This window comes from Tamandua tetradactyla, chromosome 7, assembly GCF_023851605.1.
Source record: "Tamandua tetradactyla isolate mTamTet1 chromosome 7, mTamTet1.pri, whole genome shotgun sequence".
Lineage (NCBI taxonomy): Eukaryota > Metazoa > Chordata > Mammalia > Pilosa > Myrmecophagidae > Tamandua > Tamandua tetradactyla.
This window is the reverse complement of record NC_135333.1, coordinates 163,776,289-163,801,788: the sequence shown is the minus strand read 5'-3', so window position 1 is coordinate 163,801,788 and position 25,500 is coordinate 163,776,289. Positions and strand designations below refer to the sequence as shown.

Below are 25,500 nucleotides of genomic sequence, written 5' to 3'. Positions count from 1 at the left end.
ACAATGACAATGATGACGACGACGATGATGATGACAATGATTATAATGGTGATGACAATGATGATGATGATGATGATAATGGTGATGATGACGATGATGATAACGATGATGATGATAATGGTGATGACGATGATGACGATGACAATGACAATGATGACGACGACGATGATGATGACAATGATGATAATGGTGATGATGATGATGACGATGAAGACAATGATGATAACAATGATGATGATGATGACGATGATAATGATGATGATGACAATGATGATAACGATGATGATAATGGTGATGATGATGACGACGATGATGACGATGACAATGACAATGATGACGACGACGATGATGATGACAACAATGATAATGGTGATGATGATGATGATGAAGACGATGATGATAACAATGATGATGATGATGACGATGATGATGATATGGCTTCATCTGGAAACAGAGACAGCCCACGTTGAACAGCTAGGACTGACTCCTCCGCTGGGGAAAGGCGGATGCTGCCAGCTTAGTGGGGCAGGTCACAGGCTCTGGAGTCAGGCTCCTGGGTTCGATCTAAGCCCACCGGTGACCAGCTGGCAGCTCTCTGATTCTCAGTTTTCTCACATACAAGCGGGAGGAATAGCAACAGCACATGGGTTGAGTGGTGTCCCACCAAAGATACGTTCACTTCTGAATTCCCTGTCCCATGGACATAATCGTATGTGGAAATAGGGTCTTTGAAGGGGTGATTCATTAAAATGAGGCCCAACCGGATGAGGGTGCGTGTTAATCCGACACACCTGGTGTCCTTATAAGACGAGGGAAATTTGAACACAGAGACAGACGTCCAGGAGCATGTTGTGATAAGGTGACAGCAGAGACTGAAGTGATGCTTTAAAAGCCAAGGAATGCCAGGAGTGCTGGGAATCCCACAAGGGGCTGGGAAGAGGCAAGATTTCCCCCAAAGATGTCAGTGGAGCCACAGTCCTGCTGACACTTGATTTTGGACTTCTACATCCACAACAGTGTGACAACAAACTTCTAATGTTCTGAGCCACCCAGTTTGTGGTCCTTCATCACGGCAGCCTTAGGGGACTCATCACACAGGAGCTGTCTGGTGGGATCCTGTGATGACGAAGTGAATCAACCCACGTGGCATCTAGAAGAACGTTGGAGTAGGACTAGCAAGGTGAGTTCTTGGGAAGATATGACCATAGGCCGCTGCCTGGAAATAGGGCTCCTGGAACTCTGGAATGTTCTTAGAGGCATGTCTTCTCTTGATGCCTTTAAATCTTGCCACTGCAATCCTGCTTATAGTCGTGCAAAAGTAAACTCCAGCCCAGTCCCAAACCACATGATCAGAACCCCCACTCAGTAGAATCTGAGCTCTGAGGTTAACCTGTGACCTCGGCCTGGCCTGGGCAAGCCTCCTTCCTCCTGGTGTAGGCAGGCAAGCTGGCCGGCCTGCTCTCAGGGAACACCTGTGTTCTGGGGTTGGCACATGCTAGAGAGGGGGTCGGGAGCCTCTCTGTTTACGAGCCATAAACTCCTGGGCGGCAAAGCAGGGCAGGGATAACTGTGTTGTGCAGAGTGTCTAGAAGGAGCCCACGTGGCCAGCCTCATGCCAGCCTCCTCTGCCTCACCTCCCTTTAGTTAGCCATGTGTACTGTGGTCCCCCAGCCACACACTCGACCAAACACATCTCAAGACACTTCTTTTAATCCTTCCCACATCCTGAAGGGTGTGTCACTCTCCCCACTTCACAGTGAGGAAACTGAGGCCCGGAGGGGCCACATGACTTGCGCAGCTAGTCGCTGGCAGGGTCCTGGTCTGAAGGCAGACGTGCCTGAGTGCAGAGTCAGCGTGTGAACTCTGCAGCTATTTGGCACTCACCCCTCCAGCCTGGCTCCCCCAGTGCGCTGAGCGGCCCTTGAGCTCCTCGCCCCCCAGCAGCCCAGGGGCCCTGGGGACCTTCCTGAAGCCACGTGCATCCTCAGCTAGCTTCCCCAGCAAGTCGGGGTTCTGGGGGGCTGACGTGCCCTGCCACTCCCTGTAGGGACAGACTGGCCACCCTCCAGAAGTAACGGTGGTTAAGCTACTTCACAAGCGGCTTTCACAAAGCCAGACGGAAAGCACCTTTTCCCCGCAGCCCCAGCGATCCCGCTTGCCTAATAATTTTATAGGTATTTGCCAACTAACACTCTGTCACTACCTAACAGGCATTATTGTCTTTAACGAAACACCTCTTTATAGCCAATAAATGTTCTTAAAAACATAACCAGGAGAAAAAAAATCTTAACAGGATGTAAAATAATGTAAATTTGCTACCGCCTCCACCGCTAGATGGGTGGGAAAAAGGTAAAAATGGCATTTTACAGCATCCACAGGGAATACCGAGAGTAAATTCAGACACAAATTGATTTGCGTTCATTTTTTATGCTGCTCACCCTCCAACAGCAGCTTCCTAAGGCGGAAACGGAGGCAGGAGGGCTCTGCCTCTCACCACCCCCTGCCCGCCGGGCCAGGAAAGCACAGACTGGGAGCTGGGGAACGGCTGCCGCCCGCCCACCCCCACCCACCCATCCCCCCACCCCACCCCCACCCACCCATCCCCCACCCACCCACTCCCCACCCCACCCCCACCCACCCGAGAGAGTGTGACATCACGAGTGTAACATCAGCTTCAGCCACTGTTCTCCAGCCCGGAGAACCGCCATCCCCCAATGACAGCACCACCTCTCAGCCCCACCCTACTTCAAGGCCCATTTAACTAGAGTCTTCTCTGGGCCCTGTTGGGGGCTGAGGCATAGGGGAGACCTTTAAGGCTCAGTCTTGCACCCAGATAATTCACAGTGCAACTGGAAGCGCAAAGCGTCACCTGCGAACAATATTCACCCGCCAGACTCTGCAGTGTTCCCGGGGAGCTCGGGACAGGCGGGCAGGGGCCCCGGCACCAGGGCACAGCAGCCAGCCCCACTGCCCCCTCTCCCGTCTCCCAGCCATGGGAGCGGGGCCGAGTGATCTCACTGAGCCTAAAAAGTCCTGCTGCCCCCATCTCCCGAGGATGGCAGGACCACTCAGTAAAGCTACGTAATAACAGTACTGTGAGAAAGGCACTCTCCGTGCCAACATGGCTCTAAATGACGCGGGCACGTGTGAGGGGCTACAAACTAGTCTCAGAAACAACCCCATATGGCGGAGTCTCTTATTCCATTTTACAGATGAGAAACTGAGGCACTGAGAGCTTAAGTAGATTGCACTAGGCCACCCAGAAAGTAAACGGTGGAGCCAGGCAAGCTGTGTCCCAAACGCTCCGTGCTCCTCCTTCCGAAACATGAAAATGATGGTCTACAAACTAGCACAGGCCATTAATTTTCAATACCGAGGGCAAACTGCTCTAAAATGTGCACCAGTCTCTTCTCAGAAATCTGTCCCTCAGCTAAGAAGAGCTGCCCGGGCCGTGCCTCTTGCCTTGTCGTGAAAGTGGCAGCCATGGATGACTGTCCTGCTCACAGCCACTCCTCCTTCTGCTGCTCACAGAAGATGGCCAGGTGTGGTGACTCCCGTCTCATTTGCTGGGCACTGGCACGTGAGCCCACTCCTGGCCAATGAGACCCATCAGGAGAGATTCACCGCCCTAACGGAAAGGCAGAGAAGTGCCTGGAGCCATGGCAGCCAACTTGTGACGAGGAGGGCAGGACCAGGAGGGAGGCTGAGAGGGGGCAGAGCCCTGACACCGCTGAGCAGATGGACCAGCTGGGCGGCTGCCAAGTTTCAAACTTCCCGCTTTAGGATGCAGTTCACTGCTTTTACCGTCTCAGGCACCATTAGCCAGATTTTCTCTTACTTATGCATCCAAACTGCATGTCCCCAAACTGCATGTTTCCAAACCGAGAGAGCTTGCTTTATGGGCAGAAGTAGATAAAGTCATTCACTGATACTCATTTACCTTGCACCTATTGTGCGCACGGCATTGTAGATAACAGAAATCAGGGAAGGCTGCATGAAGAAGGTGGCATTCAGTTCAGTTCTGGAAAGCAGCTTCATGTGCAGCTGCAGCACATGAGTGAGGCCTCTGGACCCAAGGAGACACTTGATTTCCCGTCTCTGATAGGACTGGTGAGCAGCAAGCCTCAATCCTTTACTCAGTGTAGTGGGTTGAATAGTATCCACCCCCCAAACTCATGTCAACCAGCCTCTCAGAATGTGACCTTCTTTGGAAATAAGGTCTTTTCAGATGTAATGAAGCTGAGGTCATACAGGGTTAGGACCAAATCCAGTGACTGGGGTCCCTACAAGAGGAGGAGATGCACAGGGACACACAGAGGCAGACGCTGGAGGGCTGGCAAGGCTGCTAAGCCAAGGGATGCCAAGGCTTGCTGGGGACCCCAGAGCTAGGAAGAGGCAAGGAAGGATCCTTCCCTGGAGCCTGCCGAGGGAGCAGGGCCTGCCCACTCGTTCATCTCAGACTTCCAGCCTCAAGTACAGTAAAGGGACTGTTGTTTAAGTCGCCCAGCTTGTGGTACTTTGTTGTGGCATCCCTGGCACACCAAGGCACCCGGGCCACCCGCGAGGAAGTCCAGATAATGATCCCACTTCCCTGGGTGGGAGCAAGACGGGAGGACTTGAGGAAACACACTGGCCTTTCCAAAACCGCCAGCAGCAGCTGAGAGAGAATTCTGGACCATCAACAGAGAAAAACGGTGAGGAGAAAGCTGTTCTAGGTCTTCAAAAATAATAGCAATAATAACAGCCAACCCTTATTGAACATTTGTGCACCAGGAACTGTTTTTAGGGTTTTGCTAGCTCATTTACCCCCATGCCCCTTATGAGTGGACACCATCGCCAGCCCATTTATCAGTTGAAGAAACTGTGACCCAGAGAGGCTCAGAAACTGGAGAGCTGGTGACTGCCTCCCTCTACCGCTCGGCCGAGAGTCCCACCACAAAGACACACCCTGGAAGGACAGCCCCATGTGCCTGCGGGGTCCACAAGGTCACCGAGGACACAGGGCGGACACTGCAGGCTGGCAGCACGGGCTCAACCTCCTTGCCTTGCCTTGCCTCGAATCCCGTGACCCTGGCTGGACCTGGAGCAGCCGTGGCTCAGGCACCACCCGTGGACATTTTCCCAGAGCATGTGTTCACCCAGGGGTGAAAAATGACATTTCCCAGCCTCTGCCGTGGGGGGTGGCCACGTGACCAGGTTCTGGGCAGTCAGATTAGGCGGCTAGGGACGTTTCCTTAAGAGATAGCTGGTGCCCCATTGGTCTCCTTTCCTTCCTGCTGGCTGGAGTAGAGTGGGTGGAGACTGTCCCTGAGGGGCTCCCCAGCAGAGGCCCCTCTAGCCCCAGGCCACCACCCCAGAACCTCAGGGGCTTTGCAGCTTTGTTTCTTGCAGCTGAATCAGACAATGGGTTCGGGAACTCTGGCTGACCCCAAGGAGGGCCGTTACAAGGGCAAGGCCGTTTGGGAAACGCAGGGCCAGGGATGGAGAGCCAAGGGACAACATTGGGATGGCCTGCCCCTGGGCAGCGTGTCACACACCTGCCCATTTCAGGTCGTCGTTCAGGTCCATCACTGCCGTCGTCCCCTTTGCACATCTGTCTGCGGGTGGGGGGACCTCCCAGATACAGGGGTCATGTGTGCCATTTTTAATAGCTGCTTTTGATGATGATGGACTCAGCTGATCAACTCCCCTACATGCCCCATCATCATAAATAACCAACCCAAAAAGATGGCGAGGGATACTTTCCCCTTAGCAGATCTTACAGTGGATAAGGAAACAGCCAAGACAAGAAGCCGTATGACCAATCGCGACCACCTGCTCTGTGTCATGTCAGCTGGCCAGGCAGCTTGTGTGCATTAGTTTCTGCCCTCAAGCTTGCAGCGCTTGTTTTTTTATAACTGCCTATATAGAGATGAGGATGCTGAGGTTTAGAGAGGTGGAATGACTTTCCCTAGGTCACACAGCTCATTAGTAAAAGGACTGCATCCCACCCAAACCCCACCACTTTTGCATCAAACCATGCAGTCCAAGTACGTTCAACCACATTCCTGTTTCATTGGCGGTTCTGCCCACTGTCTCTTCACACATTTGGCAGTTTCAGGTACTGAGCAGTCAGAGAAAATGAGGCTGCAGGAGGCGAGGAAGACGGATCACACAGAGAGAGGATGGTCCAGCCATCTCCTCAGCTCCTCAACCAGATTCCCAGCTCATAAGGGCAGGGAGGCTGCGGCATCCTTTCTGTAATCTCGTATAATACCAGGAATAGTAATTGTAAAAGAATTTATTACAAACCAGCAACTTTACTATAAAAAGTCTTAGACCAATAATTGTTTTCATTAAATAAAACCCCATAAAATACATCTCTAAGTTCATTGCAGAGACAAACTGAAGGTCAAGAGAAAAGTCTGGTTCTCATACCAAGCTGAATGAGAGAGAGAGAAAAGAAAAGAAAAGCAGCTCCAGTAGCACAGGAGAGGCAGTACAAGCCTGGAGTTAGAAGGGCAGGTCTCAGAGAAGCTTCTGCTTTGAGGATTTCTCAAGCTGCTGCTGTCAGTGGCCCTGGGACATCCTATCAGGCTCAGCTTCTGCAGCCTCCTTTCCTTTCCCCTCCAAACTCCCACAACTCTAAGCTTCCCGACCAGGCCTAATAGAATAATGGGATGGGGGTGGGTGTACTTTTTCCATTTGAACCAAAAAATTAAGTTAATGGAGAGAATTTTTTTCAAATTTGTTTCTCACAAAGTTTTCTTGCTAGCACTTTCTACCATTTGGCCATCCTAGAATTAAGTAGAACAAGCTGTCTTGTCTAGCCCAAAACGATCACTATTAATATTTTGAATTTAATAAGAACATTTCACAGTTTTTTGTTTTCCAAAGACCCCCATAAATTTCAGATTTGTGGGGTATTTCCACTGCCATGTCCTGAGCAGGATAGGAAAGAGGCCAAGGCTTTGGGAGTTGGTAGAGGGGAGGATTCTAGTTATTTTTCTCTATTATGTCAAGATGTAGATTAAGGGCTGGCAAACTTTTGTAAAGGGCCAGACACTAAATATTTTAGGCTTTGTGGCCCATATGATCTCTACTGCAACTACTCCATGCTTCTGTGGCAGCAGGAAAGCAGGTGCAGACAATATGCAAATGAATGGGCATGACTGTGACCCAATAAAACTTTATTTACAAAAACAGTCAGTGGGCCAGATTTGGGCTGCAGGTGGGTTGTTTGAGGACCCCGCTGTAGACGACAGTAACTGCACATGCAAGGCTGACTCTGACAGTGCTAGGAAAGATAAATCTAGAAGACTCTGTTCATCTCCACTATGATTTACTACAAAAGTCAGCATTCTCTGAGGGGCACAAATAGAAATAAGCATCCTTAAACAATGAAACAGTAGAGTCCCACGTGAGCCGTAAAGAAGAAAATTAAATACGTTTGCATTTAGGTAACTAAATTATTTTCTTAATTCCAAGACTGTAGTTGTGAGAAAAGGGTGTGAAAGTCATTTGAAGCATCCACCTCATATTAATTTCTCGTTTTCCACTGCCTGCCATCAACTAGGGAATGATTTATCTAAAATGATTATAAAAAATGGTTTTACATCTTTGATGAGGATGCTCAGAAGAGTAACTGAAGTTAGCAAGGGTTTTAGTATTATTGCAAGTCATAATGGAAATGATTTGCACCACGGCAGAGAGGAAAAGGGGGGAAAGAAAGCTCAAGAATTGTTAATTAACTTCACTGTTTCTCCACAAATGTTAGGAGTATTAAAAACAAGATTGCTGAAGTGCAAACATTAGGATTTAATGAACAATGGGATGTAATTGAAGTAACAGGGAATGACTTAATCGGGACAGTGGGTAGTTTAATGACGGGGATAATGGATCTTCTGGAAGGACAAACTAAGTGGAATAGAAGGAGTGGTAGGCACAGGGCCGTGCTAAACGAGGCAAAGAGATGGCAAGCTCTCGCTGGAGATAGCTTGGGCCCCAGCATATAGGAAATATTTTATTAAACATGATTGTCCTCACCTGGTAACTACCAGGAAAAAGACAGACTGGCATGAGCCGGCATAAACCTTCAATAAATCATAATGGAAGTATTAAAATTTCTGCAGGCATGTATCTGTGCTTTTTTAAGAATTTCTAATAATCTTAAAGACTTTCATATAGATATGAGAATGAGAGCAATAATACGTTTGTCGGAACGCTGTTTCCCAGGGCGCAGGATGCTATCGCTCAGATTCAGCAGATTGGCAGACTCATTTCCTGGGTTTAAGAGTTCAAAAAACCATTTCTCGCTTAACTTTGATTACACGTCGAACTTCTCTTGCTAATTCAGCACGCCTGCTACGAGTTATTGGGTTTTCTCATCTCGTCCGGAAAGTGAAGCAAATGTCCATTCTCCTGTGTGGTCCACCCTCCTGGGACCGAAATCCTCAGGCCATGGGCTCGGAAACGGGTCTCCAGACAGCACACGCCGAGCAGGGCCTGGGGTTCGCCATCAGTAAAGCTGACCATGTCCGGAGGCTTTCAGTGGAGGGAAACACAGCCCAGAGCAGCGGGACTCGTTCTCCTCTACCCTCCAACCCAAGCTCCCGGCTATGGCAGCCAGTCCAGAGGACCTGTGGTCATGGGGCATTCTGCCTCATCGCTGCCTCCTCGAACCCCAGCCTGGATGCCTGGACAGAGGACAACGGCCTCTTATGGTTCCAGAAAGCCTGTGACTATGTGGAGCTTTGCCTAAGCTTTGAGGAAAGACGGGAAATTTTCTGCCAAGATGCAAGGAAGAAAGACCAGCTTCCCGCAGCCCATTTGTTAATACCATGACTTCACATATAAGAAACTAGCAGGATATCTATATTCTAAATGCACAACCTAATCTTAGAGGTGTGAAACCCAACTTTCAGTAGTCATATGAGGGGCTGGGTTTGTGGGCATTTAGCCAACCGAGAGTTTAGGGGCCCTGCTTCTGAACATGTCCCTGCCACCGCATGCTCTGTCATTTCAAGTTGCTTGCGTGGCTGCTCTAGATTTTTCTCTGACTTTCCTTTCCTTGAAAGAATTTCCTACGCACACACAAACACACACATACAGAGACCCTATTTGTTCCAGTTTGTTCACCCCACCTTGTTTTCAATGACATAAATCACCTCCTCAGGCAAATTTAGAAAATCAAGACTTAAAGCCACTAGGTGTATGTGCCAGGCGGGGGGGAGGGGGAGGGTGGAGTGAGAAAGAGGGGGAGGGAGGAGGGAGGGAGGAAGAAGATTAGAATGTGATGGTTAAGGCTGGAGGAACCTGCCTGAAAGGAAATGAAAAGCCTTAAATTTTTTATATTGACCTTCTGCTAACATTTTGTCACACAAGCACAGACCGGATCATATGCCTTCTCTAGAGCTTCTAGTATAATCACGCACCATGAAAGGGATGTTGGGACAGGCCCAATAAAAGGCATTAAAAACCATTTTTAAAGGCAAGTCCTTCTGATACAACTGGCCAACCTCTTTGCCTGTTTCAACTCTGTCTACCAGCAAATCTGCGTTTGCAAGGGAAGATTTATGTGGATTTCTGATGTCATAATTTTCTGTTAGCCTATTTCCTCAGGGGCTATAAGAAAAAAAAAATTGAGTTAGCATGAATTTCTTCAACATCAAGGAACTTTTAATGATGAGTTGAGTGTGAACAAATCAGAAACACATGGTCTTAATTGATGTGAAATAAATAATGTTTCAAAATGAAAGGGGGAAAAATAGTCAGATATAAAACATTCAGAAGAACCCAAACCACAAAAGTTGCTTCCCTAATTGAATGCTGGCCTCTTCCCCACACTCTCTCCCAAATCTCAGTCTCTCTCCTTCCTGCCTGGGTTCAATGTTGCTGGGTTCCCCTAACCTATATGTACTTGCAAATATTTCTCTTTGGGGGACTTCTGGTGCTTCCAAAATATTTCAAAGTCAATGCACAAATATCTTCTAAGTTCAGACCAAAACCCTCCTCCGAAAAGTTGTCAGGATTTAGAAAGGAGAGTCAATACCACCTCACACAAATTTCACCTTTTGTTCTGCAAGATGTCCAGTAGCATTTTCCATTCGGATGCACATTAGAATTAGCTGGAAGGTTTGAAGGGATACATCCACGCCTGGGGCTCCATCCCCAGAGTTTGATTAGTCGGTCCCCAAAGAAGACCAGGCACTGGTATGTTTCAATCTGCATTTCTGACAAGTGCCCAACAAGATATGAATTAAATATAATGAAGCTTTATACGGCACTCGTATGCCAGATGATATTCTAAGTGCTTTATGTAATATCGACTCTTTTAATCCTCACTACACCCCACCAGGCAGGTGCCATTACCATCATTTCCTTTTTACAGATGAGGAGACTCAGGCACAGAGAGGTTTAGAGACTTGCCCAATGTCACACAGCTGGGAAGTGACAGAGGCGACTGCGAGTCTGCCTGGCTTCAGTGTCCACGCTCTTAACCACTATGCACAAAGGTCTCAGAGTGTGGCTCCTGGGCCTAAAGCTGCTGCAGAAACAAGGCGCTTGTGAGAAATGCAAATTCTTGGGCCACACCCAGACTCCTGAATTAGAAACTCCGGAGGCGGTGCCTGGCAATCAGCGTTTAACAACCTCTAAATTTTGAGACACCCTGCCCCGAACCCCGCTGCACCACATCTGCAGATGGGTGCAAGGAAAGCGGGAGCCTGGGGGACACTGACTTCCGGCTCAGCTCTGTGCCTCTCGGATGGCAGCTGAGCACAGCATCACCTTCCCCGGAGGGCTGAGCTGCATCCCGCACGGACTGTGGACTGGAACCACCTCATCTAGGGGACGATCCTCCCACCAGAGGACCTAACTCCAGCCGCAGCAACACGGTGCCTTCTCCAATGAGGGAGGAAATTCTTCCAGGGTGAGACCACAGCAGTGGCCCTCCACAGCGAGACCGCAGGGCTCCCTTAGTGAGCAGTACATAAAACCCTCCTGCAATGTTTTCCCTCCTTCTCCACTAACGAGTTTCAAAAAGCTGAAGATCTTGCAGCTGGAAGTGATATCTGTTCATTTTCAACCAAAACACAGCCATCTCTTCCCCAAGTTTGGATTCACCGAAAAGCATGCAAAATTCCTAAGTAGTTCTGGAGCCCCGTTCCTTGCTTGGCTCCCTCTCCACAATTCCTGAATGGGCTATAAATCGATGTGTCTTTCTTTAGGAAGGGTAGTGGGTGGGTGGGGGGTGGCTGAAAGGAAGTTCTCAAATGGGTGAACCCCTCCAGCATCTAGGCAAACTCCTGTAGTGATTTATAGCATTCCTCTAAAAATATCTATGAGATCACAGCACATTAAGCGCATGACACCAAACATTTGTAACTAATCCATGGAAATAAAGTAAGGGCGTTGTGCTGCATGAGGAATGCAGTTGGATTTGTCTTGTGCTATCGTTCTAAAATAAGACGGCCTCAATTTGGTTGAAATATCTCTTCACACATTGTCTTCCAGGGCAGAGCCATTTGAGAAATTCTGATTGCAATTATAAGTGCTGAATAGGGAGTACTTTGCATTTCCTCTGACGCTGCTGAAAGCTATAAGCAATCCTGATATTAAAATCTTTGGAAATTGATGAGTACCTCAGGCATCGTTACAATATGCACCCCCCAATACAAGTAATTAAAATCTATTATATGAACATGTGTTAATATTTTATCAACTACTGTTTTTAATTAACTAAACATACAAGAGGGCTTGCACAAGTAGGAGCGATACCATTTCATTTTAAGGGACACCGCTCCCCCCCACCCCGCCCCCAGCCCACTCAACCCCTAATTCTCAGCCAGACATATTTCTCAATCTGGGTGGAAAGCTTTCTCACAAACATACCACAGTGCTGAATTCTGGAACCTGCCACAGCAGCCAGTCCTCATTAAGGGTATACAGGGCTTTGCACGTGATGACATCGACAGGACCCTTGTTTATTTTCTGGTTCAAAGTTGTCACCAGCAAATAGAACGACTCTCCAACAGTTTCCTTGGGAAAGACACAAAAGTGACAGTTAGCTCTTTGCTGAATCCATTGTACTTTCCAAAGAATTAAAGTTTCGATTGATGGCAGTATGACAGGAAACAGAAGGTAGTGTGTTCTAATAATCAACAATAAATGTCCAAGAAAATACATATGACTCTATTTAGCATTGGGAGCAAAACTCAGGGGCATGGGACATACACTTACGTGCACGCACACACACACACACACTACATTTATAGTTGACAGCAACATGGAGTACACAACATAGCTGATAAGTATTTTATGTTTAAGCTTAAACACGATGGGCTGAGGCCCATCTGTTGGCTAATGCCTACAGCCAGGAGGATTAACCTGTGTTTGCATTCCTACTTATTTAATTGCCTGTTTTAGCAAATTGAAAATAAGTGCCATTTTAAAAAATGCACAACGATTAGTCCTGGTAACAAGAATAAATGTGAGAACATTTCGTACATTTGCCAAAGAGGATGCTTTTTGGTGCTAGCGTCTAATGAAGGAAGGAACCTTCAGCTAAACAAGGCTCTGTGGTGTCTCCCTGGCTTGGGCCAGACCAGTGCCTGGACGGTCCCCAGACATGGTCTCAGCGCAGTTCACCCTCGCGCCTTTGCTGGGCCACATGCCAACACCATGTCCTCTCCTGGGTTGCAGCCAGCTCCGTGTCCCCAGGGCTCTTCTCAAATGCTCAGGCCCAATCCTGATGGCTTCTTTCTCCAAACTTCTGCTACGGGTACCTTTTTCTGGACCAGACGTGGGGTGTGGCATGGGGGCAGGGAGGGGGCCCGTTATTATTTAAATGTCTCAAAGCTATGCTCGAATGGACGCTGAGCAACTCAAGCCGGAGGGCTGTTGGTTCTGCTCCTGCTGCATCCTCCCGAGGCATGTAGCCTTGGGTCAACTACAAGGTACTGAACTTCTCATGAGTAACAGGTATTAAGCTGAAGTGGGGAAGGGGAGCTGGAGCTAGGGCCAGGGGCTCCAAGTGCCATAGAAGTGATGGCAGCCAGCCCCGGGCCCGGGCGGGAACGCCCACTGACAAAGGCAGGCTTCACTACCCACGGTCCTGACTATGAAGGGAGTCCTTGGCTCTCTCCCTTGCCTTCCCTTGAACAGATAAACTGAGACCTCTTTTAAGGGTCATGGTATGCCACCCCCACCCTTTACTGCAAGAGCATTTCCCTTCCCAATCCTGGGGCTTCCTCTTGTCTCCTTCTCCCATCCTTCACTTCCCACTTTCCGCAGTCCACGGGGCTCCCTTCGTCACTTCTCTCCCCTCTGCTGATATATCGCTGAGTCTCTCCACTGGGGGACAAAGGTGCAATGTTCAAAAATTTCCCAAAGGGGAAATAGTTGGGACTAGGGCATGACATTTTCATGGGAAACTTCCTTTATTTTGTGGCTTACAACCTCGCAGTCTTCTCTTTCCCTTTGCCCGTGTGTGACCTCCTGATCACAGATCTGGAACCCCACTTTCCTCTTCTCCCCTAGTACAGATGGAGATGGGGGTGAGAGGCTGGGGGAGGGGCTGCACAGAGGTGGGCTCTCCTGGCTGAGTGGAGGGGCAGCAGTGGCTTTAAGGACCCCATGTTAGCTCAACAGAGGTCAGCAGCATCTCCTCTCATCCTACTTCTCATGCTGGGTGATCATCTCCAGAACCTCTTGGGGCGCTCATAAAAAGCTCAGGTGTCCAGGCCCTACTTTAACACTGCAGAGCTGGAATCTCTCCCGATTAGGCTTGGTTGGACATAGGGTTCTTGGATATGTGGTTCTCCTTAGAAACTATAGAACCCTGAGGTTTCCTTGTCACCACTGAACAAAATTTCTAGCAGATGTCCCCTCCTGCTGGGGACAAGGACTGCCTCTGCCCCTTCCTTAAGGCTGGGCCTGGCATCTCATGTGGCACACAGACTCTAGCTTCTCAGTGCTGCGCTCTCTGAGGAGCCGGCCTGTGGCCCAGCCCAGTTCCCGTACTGTTCCCACCTCCTCTCCTGTGCTGGGAACCAAGCTTGGCCCTCTGTGGGCCTTTCCTCCATGAGTCCAGACCTCTGGCCCTGCATGAGCAGGAGGCTTTCAGGCCTGAGACTTCCCTTCACACCCACCCTCCCCTAGGGCTGGCGGCTGGCACCCTGCACATGGGGGCCCAGGCGCTCAACCCCAGGGCTCCCGTGGCCGGCAGGGGTCCCAGGGAAGTCACAGTCTGCTCTGTGCCCCGTGTCCCTCATGCAAGGGGGTCATGGTATTTACCGTGCAGGGCTGAAAAGTGGGAACGAGAAAAGAGGAGCGAAGCTCTTGGCATAATGACACATTCAGTAAGGGGCAGCCTTTGGTGAGTGGCTGGTAACGTGATGATGCTTTCACCCCCAAGGCTCGGGGGCTCAGAAGGGGAGTCCTCTGGGGGCCAAGGAGTTGGTGTCCTCCTTCCCCCACGCACACATTCCTGGGCTGGAGCAGATGGACAGGGCTGGGGGGCCCGCACCCCCTTTGGCACCCAGCGAGGGAAGGGAAGTCAGGCTCTCCTCGTCAGAGGGGTTATTGCACTGAAAGTGAAAGTGTCACCAGCCTGGCTCACCGTCACCTCCTCCCCCCCCGGGGGCTGTGCCTCACCACCGGGGGGGCTCCAGGTCCTCTTTGAACCAGTACTGCCACATCTCACCCTGCGTCCTTGGCTCAAGGGGGCCACGAGGGAGGCCTTACCCTCTAATGCCCAAGAGCGGCAAGGCCAGGCTCAGGGGACGAATCCCAAGATGCCAGAAAAAGAGCCAGAAAGAAATCCGAAACGAAAGCTGCCTCCCTGCTTTGGATGATGGAAAACGGACACAGATAAGGAAAGGGCTCCACCCAGAGACAGGCACAGCGGATGTCAGCAGCAAGCCTGGGGGTGCTGGCCAAAACGCCTAGTCCAGGGCTCTTTCCATTGCCAGGGGCTAGCACCTGGCAGTTTCCTGGAGGAGCACAGCAAAGGATGGATCACAGGACCCCAGCCCAGAGCTCCCTGTTCAGTGGGTGGCGTGGAGCCAGGGAGGGGTGGGGAAGGACCTTTTAAGGCCAAGACCCAGGGAACTGGGTCAGCGTCTTAGAGGCTTTGTCTAGAAGCAGCTGGGGCTGAGGCAACGATGGCGGGAAGCAAATAACATGCACCCCAGAAGTAACCACCCCACACCTCCCCAAAGCACGTGATGATTTATACTGAGTAAACAGAAAAGAAGGCAGGTTTCATTAATCTTAATAAATGGGTATTGCCTTAGGAGAGGAAGGGTACCATAAAAAAAATGTAGTGCCTCTACTTATAAGATTGCATTAAACATTAAACTAAGCACAGTCTATTTAAAGTATAGGTTCTGGATCTGAACTAAAGGAGCACTGTTGAAACCTGTGGCAGGGCAGTGGATCTTATTCAAAGTTTAATTAGATTTCAGAACTAGCTACAAATACACAATTACGCAATTTCTATGCAATTGGATGGCCGGTGAAAGCAAGGAAGAAGAACCCTCTGTACTAGGAGCCTCGGAGGGCTGTACAAGGAACATCCTCACTTTCACATTAATATTTTATAATACTAACGGCCAACATTTATGGAGTGCTTGCTCAGTGCTAAGCAACTGCATACATTTTCTCATCGAACCTCAAAATGGCCCTAAAATCTTTTTTTTCTTCCAGTTCTACAGATTATGAAAGCCAAGGCTCAATGAGGCCAAGAAACCTGCTCACACCCTGGAGGCGGTGGTGGCAGCTGGATTTGAAGCCCCGTTTTAGGGTCCGTGCTCTTAACCACTGGCCTGTCTGCATCCAAGCAGATGTTACGGTTCATTCCCTAGGACCCCCTTCAGAAAGGAACTCCAGCAAAGTGAACCCAAGGGGCAAGGGCATCTCTAGGGCCTGATTTCATGTGCAATGACAGGTTAGAATGGGCTGTAATGGCCTTACAGCAGATTGGTAAGTAAATGGGTATTTCTAAAATGCTTCAGGGAATGTGCAAAGAGTTTGTTCTCTTCAGTATTTCAAATATTCCCTCGACTCAGTGCAGTTGCTTCAATGGGCCTAGTGAGCTAGGAAGGTTAATTAATGTTTATGATGAGAGGGAGGGCTCATTTGGAAAATCTTTTCCAAAGAAATTCTAAACGAACTACATTTACAGGGGCCGGCTGGAGTCAAAACCACTTTTCTGTTTCCTTCTCTCTGCTCTCCACGTGGTCCAAGGCTAAAAGGGGTGGAATGTGGACACCACGAGGCTCTCAGGACTTCTCCTGGCAAAGAGACCGGCATCTGCTCAAGAGAAGCGGCTGCTGTCTGCCCCGTGAGCCTGCCGAGGGACGGGACACTCACCCGGAGGAACCCAGAAAGGCAGACGGACATCCAGTTGGTGAGCAGTTTCTCCACCACGGACTCTGTGCGTCTGAGCATGAGCTTCGGCTGCATGTTACTGGATTGTTCCATCAGGTCCCGGGTCAGCACCTCCAGGATGCTGGTCAAGTAGGCCAGCTTGGTTTGCAGCGCAATAGTTAAGAAGGAGGCAAACAGACACCTGTTAAAAAACAGAACCTCGGTTACCCACCCGCGGGGCTGCTCCGAGCCCGAGGGCAGTCTGCACGGAAGCTCCTGGGGGAAGGGGCCCGCTCGGGGCTGCTTCTTTACTTCCCCTCTAGACTCTGACGGCCTCCGCCCAGAGCCCTACAAGCCGCAGGCGATGAGAAGTTCAGGACAGCTTAAGCCTTCTCAGCACTTAACCCACAGTAGTCCCAAGAACTGATGTTGTAGCCGTCTTGAATTTTAAGGGTGCTTTTAAAGCTAGAAAATACCACTTCTGCTTTTGGATGAAGGACATATGGTTTCTCCTGGGGTTGGGGTTTTTCAAGGTTTGCTGGGGCTAGGGTTGTCCGGGTGTGCGTTTTCAAACCAGAATTTGTGTGGTGGTGGTGTGGCCGGAGACGGAGACATGAGAGCCACGCAACCCAACGGCACGGGCCGTGGATAAAGGCAAGCTCGAAAGTCATGAGGTGAGGGGAGGGTAAATGGCGCAGGCTTATTTTCTCAACTTAAAAGGTTTTCCAAATACAAAAGAATTGACTAATACCTGTCTTTCACCGAAAAGTTTTTCTGCTTTTCGAGAGTATGGATGACGGTAACCAGGAAACTTTTATTACAAATTAGGGCATCCAAGGCGGTGAGACTTTCATTTTTGTCACTGGCGTCTCTGTTCTGGGGGAAAAAAAAAAAAAGGAATAATATCACATAACCCAACATAATATAATATAAAAACTTAAAGCTAAAGAGTAGATCACAATGGGTTTTCCAAGACAATGAACTATATACTTTACTCTTGAATTTAAGGTCCCCCAAAACACACACACAATAAAAACTCAAAGCAATAATAATGGAGATGATGATGAAGATGCTAACACTATGACAGTCAGGCAGGCACTGGGCTATAAATGAAAACTTAGAGACTTACATGCATATCTTCAGTGAAGATGTGTGTGAAGCCACCTGACTGAGAGGAAGGAGACACTTTTATTATTCATAACATCCAAAGGAAATGAATAGTGTATTTTTGTCATAACACCGAAGTCCCTTTTAATAAAGTAGAGACACTATTTACTAATCTGAAGACCCCGGGGGCTTATGCTTGCCGCATATTCTATAATACATAATAAATAATTATTCAGCTCTCAAGAAATACCAATGGATTCTGAAAACCTCTGAGAATAATAATCCTTGCATCGGTCCCATCTTTTGGTAGATGAAGGAATCTCACACTTTAACAGAATTGACTCAAGAGTTAAAGAAGAGGTCGTTAAAGATGATGCAAATCTTCAGAACATTCCTCAAGCAGTCTGCCTTCCCAGGATTGATACTGAATTATGTTGGTAAATTTTCAGAGGCATTTTAACTTAGTAGCATAGATTGTCTCACTGCACGATGGCACTGGACAGGTGGCAGAGGTGGGTGGTGAAAAGCAGAGGATCTGGAGTCAAACTCCCTGGGTTCCGGTCCGGGTTTTGTCACATTCTGGACACATGACTTTGGACCTTTCTGGGCACGATTTTCCTCATCTGTAAAATGGGGAGAACAGCAGTGCCCACCTCATCGGCTTGGTGTGAAAATAAAATGAATGAATGCATGGCAGGTGCTCCACGTTAGCTACTATTATTGTTTTTAACCCTAATTTATGGCAACCAGCACCACTCTGTTACTGTTCCACTGTTCTAAATTTCTACAAAATATTCCTAAAAATCTTTTTATGTGCTCTGCCTGTAGCTCCTAAGTATAAGCTTCTAAACTTGAGTTTTCTTTTTTAATATACCATAAACATTCCTGGAATTAAACGATTGCATTTAAAACATGCTGAATGACAGTTCAAATCAATCAACAGAGTGAAAACAGAAACTCAAACATTCAGATCTTTCTCTTTTTGGGGGGTAAAAGTCGAAACTTTGGGCTTTCGATTTTATTAAAGTAAATTTCTTCTGAAGGGAATTTTTGCTTCATAGTTTCAAACTTGTCAGCACAAGCAGGAGACCTTGAGGTTACAATGTGGTCACCTCCCCTAGCTATAAACAGAGAAATAAACTCTGCAGCCTAGAATGCATTTCAACTGGCATTGTCCAGAATTAAACATGTTCTCCTGTTCTTTATATCTTTCTAAAATTATTATAAATTTGATTTTCACTCAGGTCTTCTTGGTGGGATTCTGACAAACTCATGCTTGTTCTTCCTGGGTCCTCTCTTTTAATGACTCCTTCTGACTTCAGTTTTCATGACTTTAGCAGTTGCTTTATAAAATTATACATAACACTGAGTTAAATCATCTTGGCCTCTTGTAACTCTCTCTCTCTCATCTGGTAAAATAATATAGCACCGTCCCTGTGATTTTTTTTTAAACATTCAACTTGCAACAGTGTTCCTTTACATTCATCATTTTATCTTGTTCTTGATCACTGAATTTAGAAGAGAGGAAAATTTCTTTTTCAGGCCACGCATTCCTCTATTCAGCACTCAAGGGCAATCATTAACTGTAAAAGCCTCCGCAGTACTCATGGTGACGGTAGAAATCTCTATTATTTTATTGCTATTAAATTCTTAATGGGGAGCTCAGATAGCTCGGAAAGAGGGCTCAGGATGCAACCTTTGCAGAGGATCAGCCGACTCATCCTATGCAGGGAACTGAGCTCCCCTCCCCGGCACTGTTTTGCCATCGAAATGGATGAGGTGGCCAATGGCAAACCTTGGTGCCTAGCATTCTTGGAAGATAAGTTAAAAAGAGGAAGAAGAAGGAGAAAAAAACATCTCACAAGTACAAAAGGCTGAAGTCTTATTTATAGCCTTCTTGATTTACAATACTACGACTTTGGCAAAAAATGATGGTGGTTGTTTTATGGAGAGGTTTCCCAACCCCCAGACACAGCATCACATATCATAGCGTCCGCTTCTAGAATTATAGAGAAGCTGGAAACCGCTTACAGTGTGCGTCTGGCTGTCTGAACACTAGGCTTCCGGCCAAGTGTAGCTGAGAAGCTTCTGGTAAGGTGATACAAGCTCTCCCTTGGCCTGGAGAGGTTTTCGGGCTCTGCTTAGAAGCCCAGATTTAAATACGATAATCGGTGTGGATGTGTTCCAGAGGTTGGGCCTCTGTGGTCACCAGCTTGGGACAAAGAAGGCATGATGGCTGAGCCAGGGAATCGGGATATGGAGGTGATAACGTAGAGGATGAGTGAACTTGGCCAAAGACTCGGGAGGGTAAATGAAGAAGGCTGAGTGACGGGGTGAGAAAATGGAGGTGTTAGAACATGGATGAGACCAAAAACCCAAAGGGTTAAGTAGATCACTCTTCAGAGTCCCAGAACAAATTAATCAATCATTTCTATGGTCACTTCTACCAAATGTGGACGATACTAACTGATCAGTTAAAAGAATAATCATAAACACTCTACCTTGCTATAAATGCCTACCCTAAACTCAACTCCTACTGTGCCTGCTCTCCTCCCTTTTCTCATTTCCAGTTGAGAAGTAACAGTGAATAATCTGGCATCCACAATGCAAGTCATGCAGATAAACACAACAAATTGGCCAGCCCGCAGCTTATCGATTTTTAAATAAGCTAGCTTGCTTAACCAGCTACAAATCCAGTTCTAAACTGGTAATAAAATAAAGCAAAAATCATCACTGTGAACATCTATCCCTCGTAGGTTTTTATTGCTGGGCAAACAGTAATAGCCTGTGACCCATCATTACTTTATACCCTCATCAGTCCAATGCATAATTATCCTCCTTCCTGCTTTCCTCAAACTTGAGCTATTATTTTGTAGCAAGCATTTTATCCATAGCTGCCTTGGAAGCCCAACACCCGTTCTGACAATAGCAACCAGCTCCTTCATTATTATTCAAGACTCAACCTTAGGAATATGATCAATGCTCTTTTACCTCGGGGAAGAAAGTTCTCAGAGCAAAATGTTTGTAGTCAAGGAAGGGAACGGTTCCAAAACTATCCACCACATCCAATTTATCCATCTGCAGCTCAGCAAAGCCTGCAAAACAGAATCCCAAGAGCAATATTTTAACTCAACAAACAAAGGATAAGATCTTCTGCTGTTTTGTCTAACAGGGAGTATGACCTTGGTTTTCATTAAAGAAGAGACAATAGATAATTACTTGGTTGGCTGCAGAGAAGAGCTGAAATAAAACACCAAGCGAGGCCCAGGCCTGCTGTTCAGTTGTCTTCTGTTATACAAACATTTCTCATGACTGTGACCATCTCCACTTAAGGGTAAAAAAAAAACCCAACATGCTTGCTTTTGTATAAATGAAATTTTGGAGCCTACCGTCACGTATCTCCTTGCGGAGCTCACTCTCCAGAAGCTCCAGTTGTTGGCTCTGCTTGCGACTGAGCTCCTTCGATTTGTACCTGGTCACCCCCACAGCCGCTAAGGAGACAGAGGGCCAGATTGAAATGTGCAGTTAAAAAAAAAAAAAGGAAGAACAAAAACCAATCTTTTCAGTTCTTCTAGAAAAAAACAAATGAAAAAAGAGAGGGAGACGGACAGACACATGCACAGAAATAGCATTTAAGAGGTGGATTTTATAGAAAGTAGGATTCCCAGTGAGGGCTCACTCTAAAGAGGAAGATGCTAAAATGCAATAGAAAAAAACCCATCTACCCATCTTAAAAGTGAAAACGAAATCAAGTAACCTTAACTAGTAACCAAAGAGCCCAGCTGGCTGGAAAATAATGAATTTTTTTCCCCACACCATGGATCCCTTATATTGTTCCATGCTATTTTTTTTTTTTAATGTTACTAATCATACCTGGAGAAATAAAGTCAAGCCATCAAATGCAGAAAGAAACCAGAGATCCACAGTTAGTTTGATCAGCCAAACTTGCATAGATTTAACAGGGTGCCACAATGAACATATCTGGCTATCACCCTCTCCCTCTGCCTCACATTGTTTCTGACTGCACTGTAAGGAGTGTGCCAAAGGGGCTCAGCGCTTGGGTCCATGTTCCTGTACCTGCTGTGTGACCTCAGGTAAGTTCCTTAGCATCTCTGTGCCTTGGCTACCTCCTCTGTAAAAGTGCCTACCTAATCGTGATGCCCAGGGGATTACCTAAGCCCAAAGAATTCAGAATAGTGCTATAAAAAGAGTAAGTTCTGAACAGTTGTCAACTATCATTATCCTAGAAAGTTTCTCTGTAGGATTTTGAAAGGAATTATGTGATAAAAGGCTCTGCTACCAGTAGGTGTGATTTACACTAGAGGAAGCAAAATTAAATACTCTTCTAGTCTGGACCATTTCATAAAGTCAGCAGTCCTACCATAGCCTGCACTGCACATCTCCAGAAAAGGGTGGAGTATGCAGTGATCCCAAACCCCAGTGGCCACGGAACCCCTTTCGCTGGGGGCATCACTTTGGAGCACTGGTCTTCAGGTTGTACTCTGAGAAACACTGGCCCACTGCATGCAGAGGGAACTAGTGGTCCCATCCATAAAACTAAGTCTTCCATGGCTAAAGTCTACAAGGGAAGCCACAGCAGGGCAGTTTTGCAGGTGGCAGGCTTGGGCCAGGCGTGTTTAGTGGCCTTACTAATGACATGAATGATGGACTAACGAGGACACTCACTCAATCTGCTGGTGACACATACCTCCCTGGTATCACTGTCAAGGGGATGAGAATTTTAAAGGGTTCTGAAGATAGAAACAAAGCCAAAAGCAATGGGTCAAAGTTAGCCTACTTTGCAATAAAGGGCATAAACAGTCTCTACAAACAAGGCCGCCGAACAGCCACGAGTCTCACAATAGAGCCCAGCATTTAGAATTTACAAGTATTCTTCTTACTTGAAGCCAACATCAGCCAGGACTTTATTAAAATATCAAGCCCAATTCTGGATTCCAAAGACCCTAAGAAGGGCAGAAAACTTGGGGAGAACATTAAAAAATACCTGAAATGATAATCAACAATACAAAACAGGGTCTCTATAAAATGAATTCACTTCATTAGACCAATTAATCAGATACATAAATATTTTCCTCACTGGATTATGAAACACCAAAGGGAGAGGCCAGGCCTTAACTCATCATTTCTAGCTCCAGAGATTTGCACATTCACCAACAACATAACAGGTTCTTCGTTTATATAAGGTAAACAGATGATGGGATGCATGAATGAATGAATGAATGAATGATTGAGGGATTGAATGTCTGGAAGGAGACAGTCCTAACCCCCTCTGTTAGCCTAAAATGTTAGAACAGTAATACCTATGCTACATCAAGGAATATGTAATGCGACATTACAGAGTTGCTTTTTAGAGTTTCACCAAAGAGTTGCTTTTTCTAAGAAGGACAACAGGAAGTTGACTTAAAACCAAAGGCAGCTCAGGAGCAGAGTCACAAACTAAATGGTTACAGGGATCAGGTGCCAGATGAGTTAAGCAGTCTGAGGGGAGGCGATAGGGAGTGGTGGAGACTGTGGTAATTCAGTGGGTACATGCCCTACCTCACTCAGCTCTGGGGAACTGATATCATGGAAAAGTTGAGATCCAACAATTCAATCTTTCAAATTTCCAAGAGATTTTTAAAAATCTGAAATCACCTAATTTTTAAACATTGTCAGCTACTTCTGAGTTTTACAGAATGCTGTGGGGGCCAAACAACATTCAAATTCAGCCAATGGGCAAGCTCTGTGAGACTGCGACCCTCGGAGGAGCCGGCGGGTAGCTTTTCTATCAGCACAGACCACACTTCCGAAGTGGGTGGGAGAGGGGGTGGAGGGTGGGTTGGCAGGGCAAGAAGGCAGGATAAGATGAGAAGGTTCTGGGAGTCCAAACCCCCAGTGGCGTTCTGAGGGGCTGCTGTAAATGGGACACGTGTCATCGCCAACCAAAGGAACAGGGAAGCAGAGCAGCCCGTCTTTCTCAGACACCAAGTCTGTTATCCAGTCACCTATTAATGCGGTATCTAAGCAACGTTTGGAAAGCCCTTCCCAGCTACCCATTCCCAAACTTCTGATCTGGGTTTCTTCCCCATGAATATCTACTTGAAGCCAACAGCCCCTGAACACAGCAAGTCTGGCTGGCATGACGTGAGGCCCGAGGGAATCGTTTCTCTGTAAAAATGAAACGGGCCACTTACCGACAATGACAACCAGGAGCAAGACAGGAAGCACAATCAGAAAATACCACGGGGAAGACACCGACTCCTGCTCGACGAAGAGCTCCAGGTGTCCCAGTCTGACCTAAGGGGCAGAGAGAGTCATTACATCCGACACATTTATGTCGTCATTTGTCTTCCCCAAACGGTTTCCTCCAAGATACAAAAAGAGGTTGCGAGATAGGTAGGGTATCTGAGTTCGCATCGCATATTTGAGGCGGATTAACTCTGTGACCTTGAGTAAATCCAGAATGCTCCCTGCTTCTTGGCTTGCTGCGGTGCAAGGGGAGATGTGCTCGACCAGACCTACATATTTTAAACATTGTCCCTCATTGCCCTGGGGGTTTTAAACTGCAGGAGTGGAGGTAGTAGAGAGGCAGTAAACTGTGGCCAGGGAGCTCCCCATCCTTATTCTAAGGGAGCACCCTGACGCTTCTATGTCGTGAGCTCCCTTGGAAGGTGTATTTTCAATAAAGCATTCTATGGCAAAAACTAGTTTGGCAATGCTGGCTAGCTCATCTCCAAGGGACTTTTCCAGTTTTAGCAATTTCTGGTTATAAAAATTTCCTAAAACATGTAAAGGTAAAAATTCTCTCTGTTAAGCCTTATTTTCCCATTGACGCCCATGTAAACATTAGGGCACGCCTCCATCCGAGGAACCACGGCTGCCTCAAGGGGGCACTGGGGCTGAGTGGCTGGACACCCCAGGTCCTAAATCCCAGCTGTGCCACCTGCTGTCCTTAGAGCTGCCGGATCTTGAGTTAGTTACTCACGCGTCCAGTCCTCACTTTCCTCGCTCGAGTGGGACAAGGGCAGTGCCTGCTTCTCAGGGCTGCTGTGAAAACTACATTCATTAATTCATTTCAGTAAGTGAACTCAAGGCACTCCTCTCCACTGCCTCCAGCCTCTCCAAGGGCTTCCCAGCTCTCTCAGAGCAAACCCCGAGCCACTGGCCCATGACCTGGTAGCTCCCCTCAGCTTGGCCCTTAAGCCTCTAACCTCTCTGAACACTTTTCCTTGCTCACTCTACTCTGGCTCCCAGCTGCTCCTCAAACCTACCAGGCATGCTTCTGAGCCACGATCTCTGCCACCTGATGCGTCCTATGCCTGGCACCTCTCCCCAGGCATCTCGCGGCCTCCTCGAGGGTTTTCATGGCAACAGGCTTTTGCTGTCCACCACTGTAGAACTTGCAACACTGCCCCCATGCTCCTGGTCCCCTCCCTGCCTTTATCTTTCTCCATGACCACAATCACCGTCTAACATATTTTTTAACTGATTTTCTTTGCTATGTGCTCTTTTAGGCACGTTCCATAAAGGCAGCTATTTTCGTCTGTTTTCTTCTCTGCTGTGTCCCCACCATGGCACTCAGGAACAATTTTATGGATGACGAAGAATGCAGCATGCTAGCATTTTCTCTTCTCAACTAACTGGAGAGGTTGTGGTACTTGTTAGTGTAGCTGTTGTTATTGGTTTTATAACCATGACTACCTTCCTTTACCAGAGAGATGGCAAATGGGAGGCTCAGCAAAGTTAAGTGACTTATCTAAGGCCACCAGCTTCTCACCAGTGCACTGGGACATGAGCGCAGCTCTTTTGCTGGTATTTTTGTTTCCTGTCCTTTATCCAATTATTTAAGACAATAGATCATAACTTTTTTTTTATAGACTCTGTGGAGACTCACATGGCATGAACACTATAAAGAGTGATTTCTGACATGTTTCTCTTCGCTATGGCCTCACATCTTTATAGTGTGACATAAATATAATGGTGATGTGTCCCTTGCACATGTCTGGGAGAAGATGAATCTCAGGATGTATGACTTCATGGAAA

The 25,500-nt window shown here is 47.5% G+C and overlaps 1 protein-coding gene across 2 annotated transcripts in view; it reads right to left on the bottom strand.

Annotated features, from left to right (window-relative positions):
* Positions 1-25,500, bottom strand: part of PLXNC1 (plexin C1) — a 138,650-nt gene that overhangs the window by 24,972 nt on the left and 88,178 nt on the right. For both annotated transcript variants that reach the window (XR_013155866.1, XM_077111612.1), the window contains exons 15-21: positions 23,652-23,754; positions 20,847-20,948; positions 20,449-20,552; positions 17,480-17,518; positions 17,102-17,226; positions 16,354-16,552; positions 11,872-12,018 (exon numbers count right to left, since the gene is read on the bottom strand). Coding sequence is in view for 1 of the 2 variants with exons in the window: in XM_077111612.1 (XP_076967727.1) it covers positions 11,872-12,018; positions 16,354-16,552; positions 17,102-17,226; positions 17,480-17,518; positions 20,449-20,552; positions 20,847-20,948; positions 23,652-23,754 (819 nt within the window). In the remaining variant the exon portion in view is untranslated. The remainder of the gene's footprint in view (positions 1-11,871; positions 12,019-16,353; positions 16,553-17,101; positions 17,227-17,479; positions 17,519-20,448; positions 20,553-20,846; positions 20,949-23,651; positions 23,755-25,500) is intronic.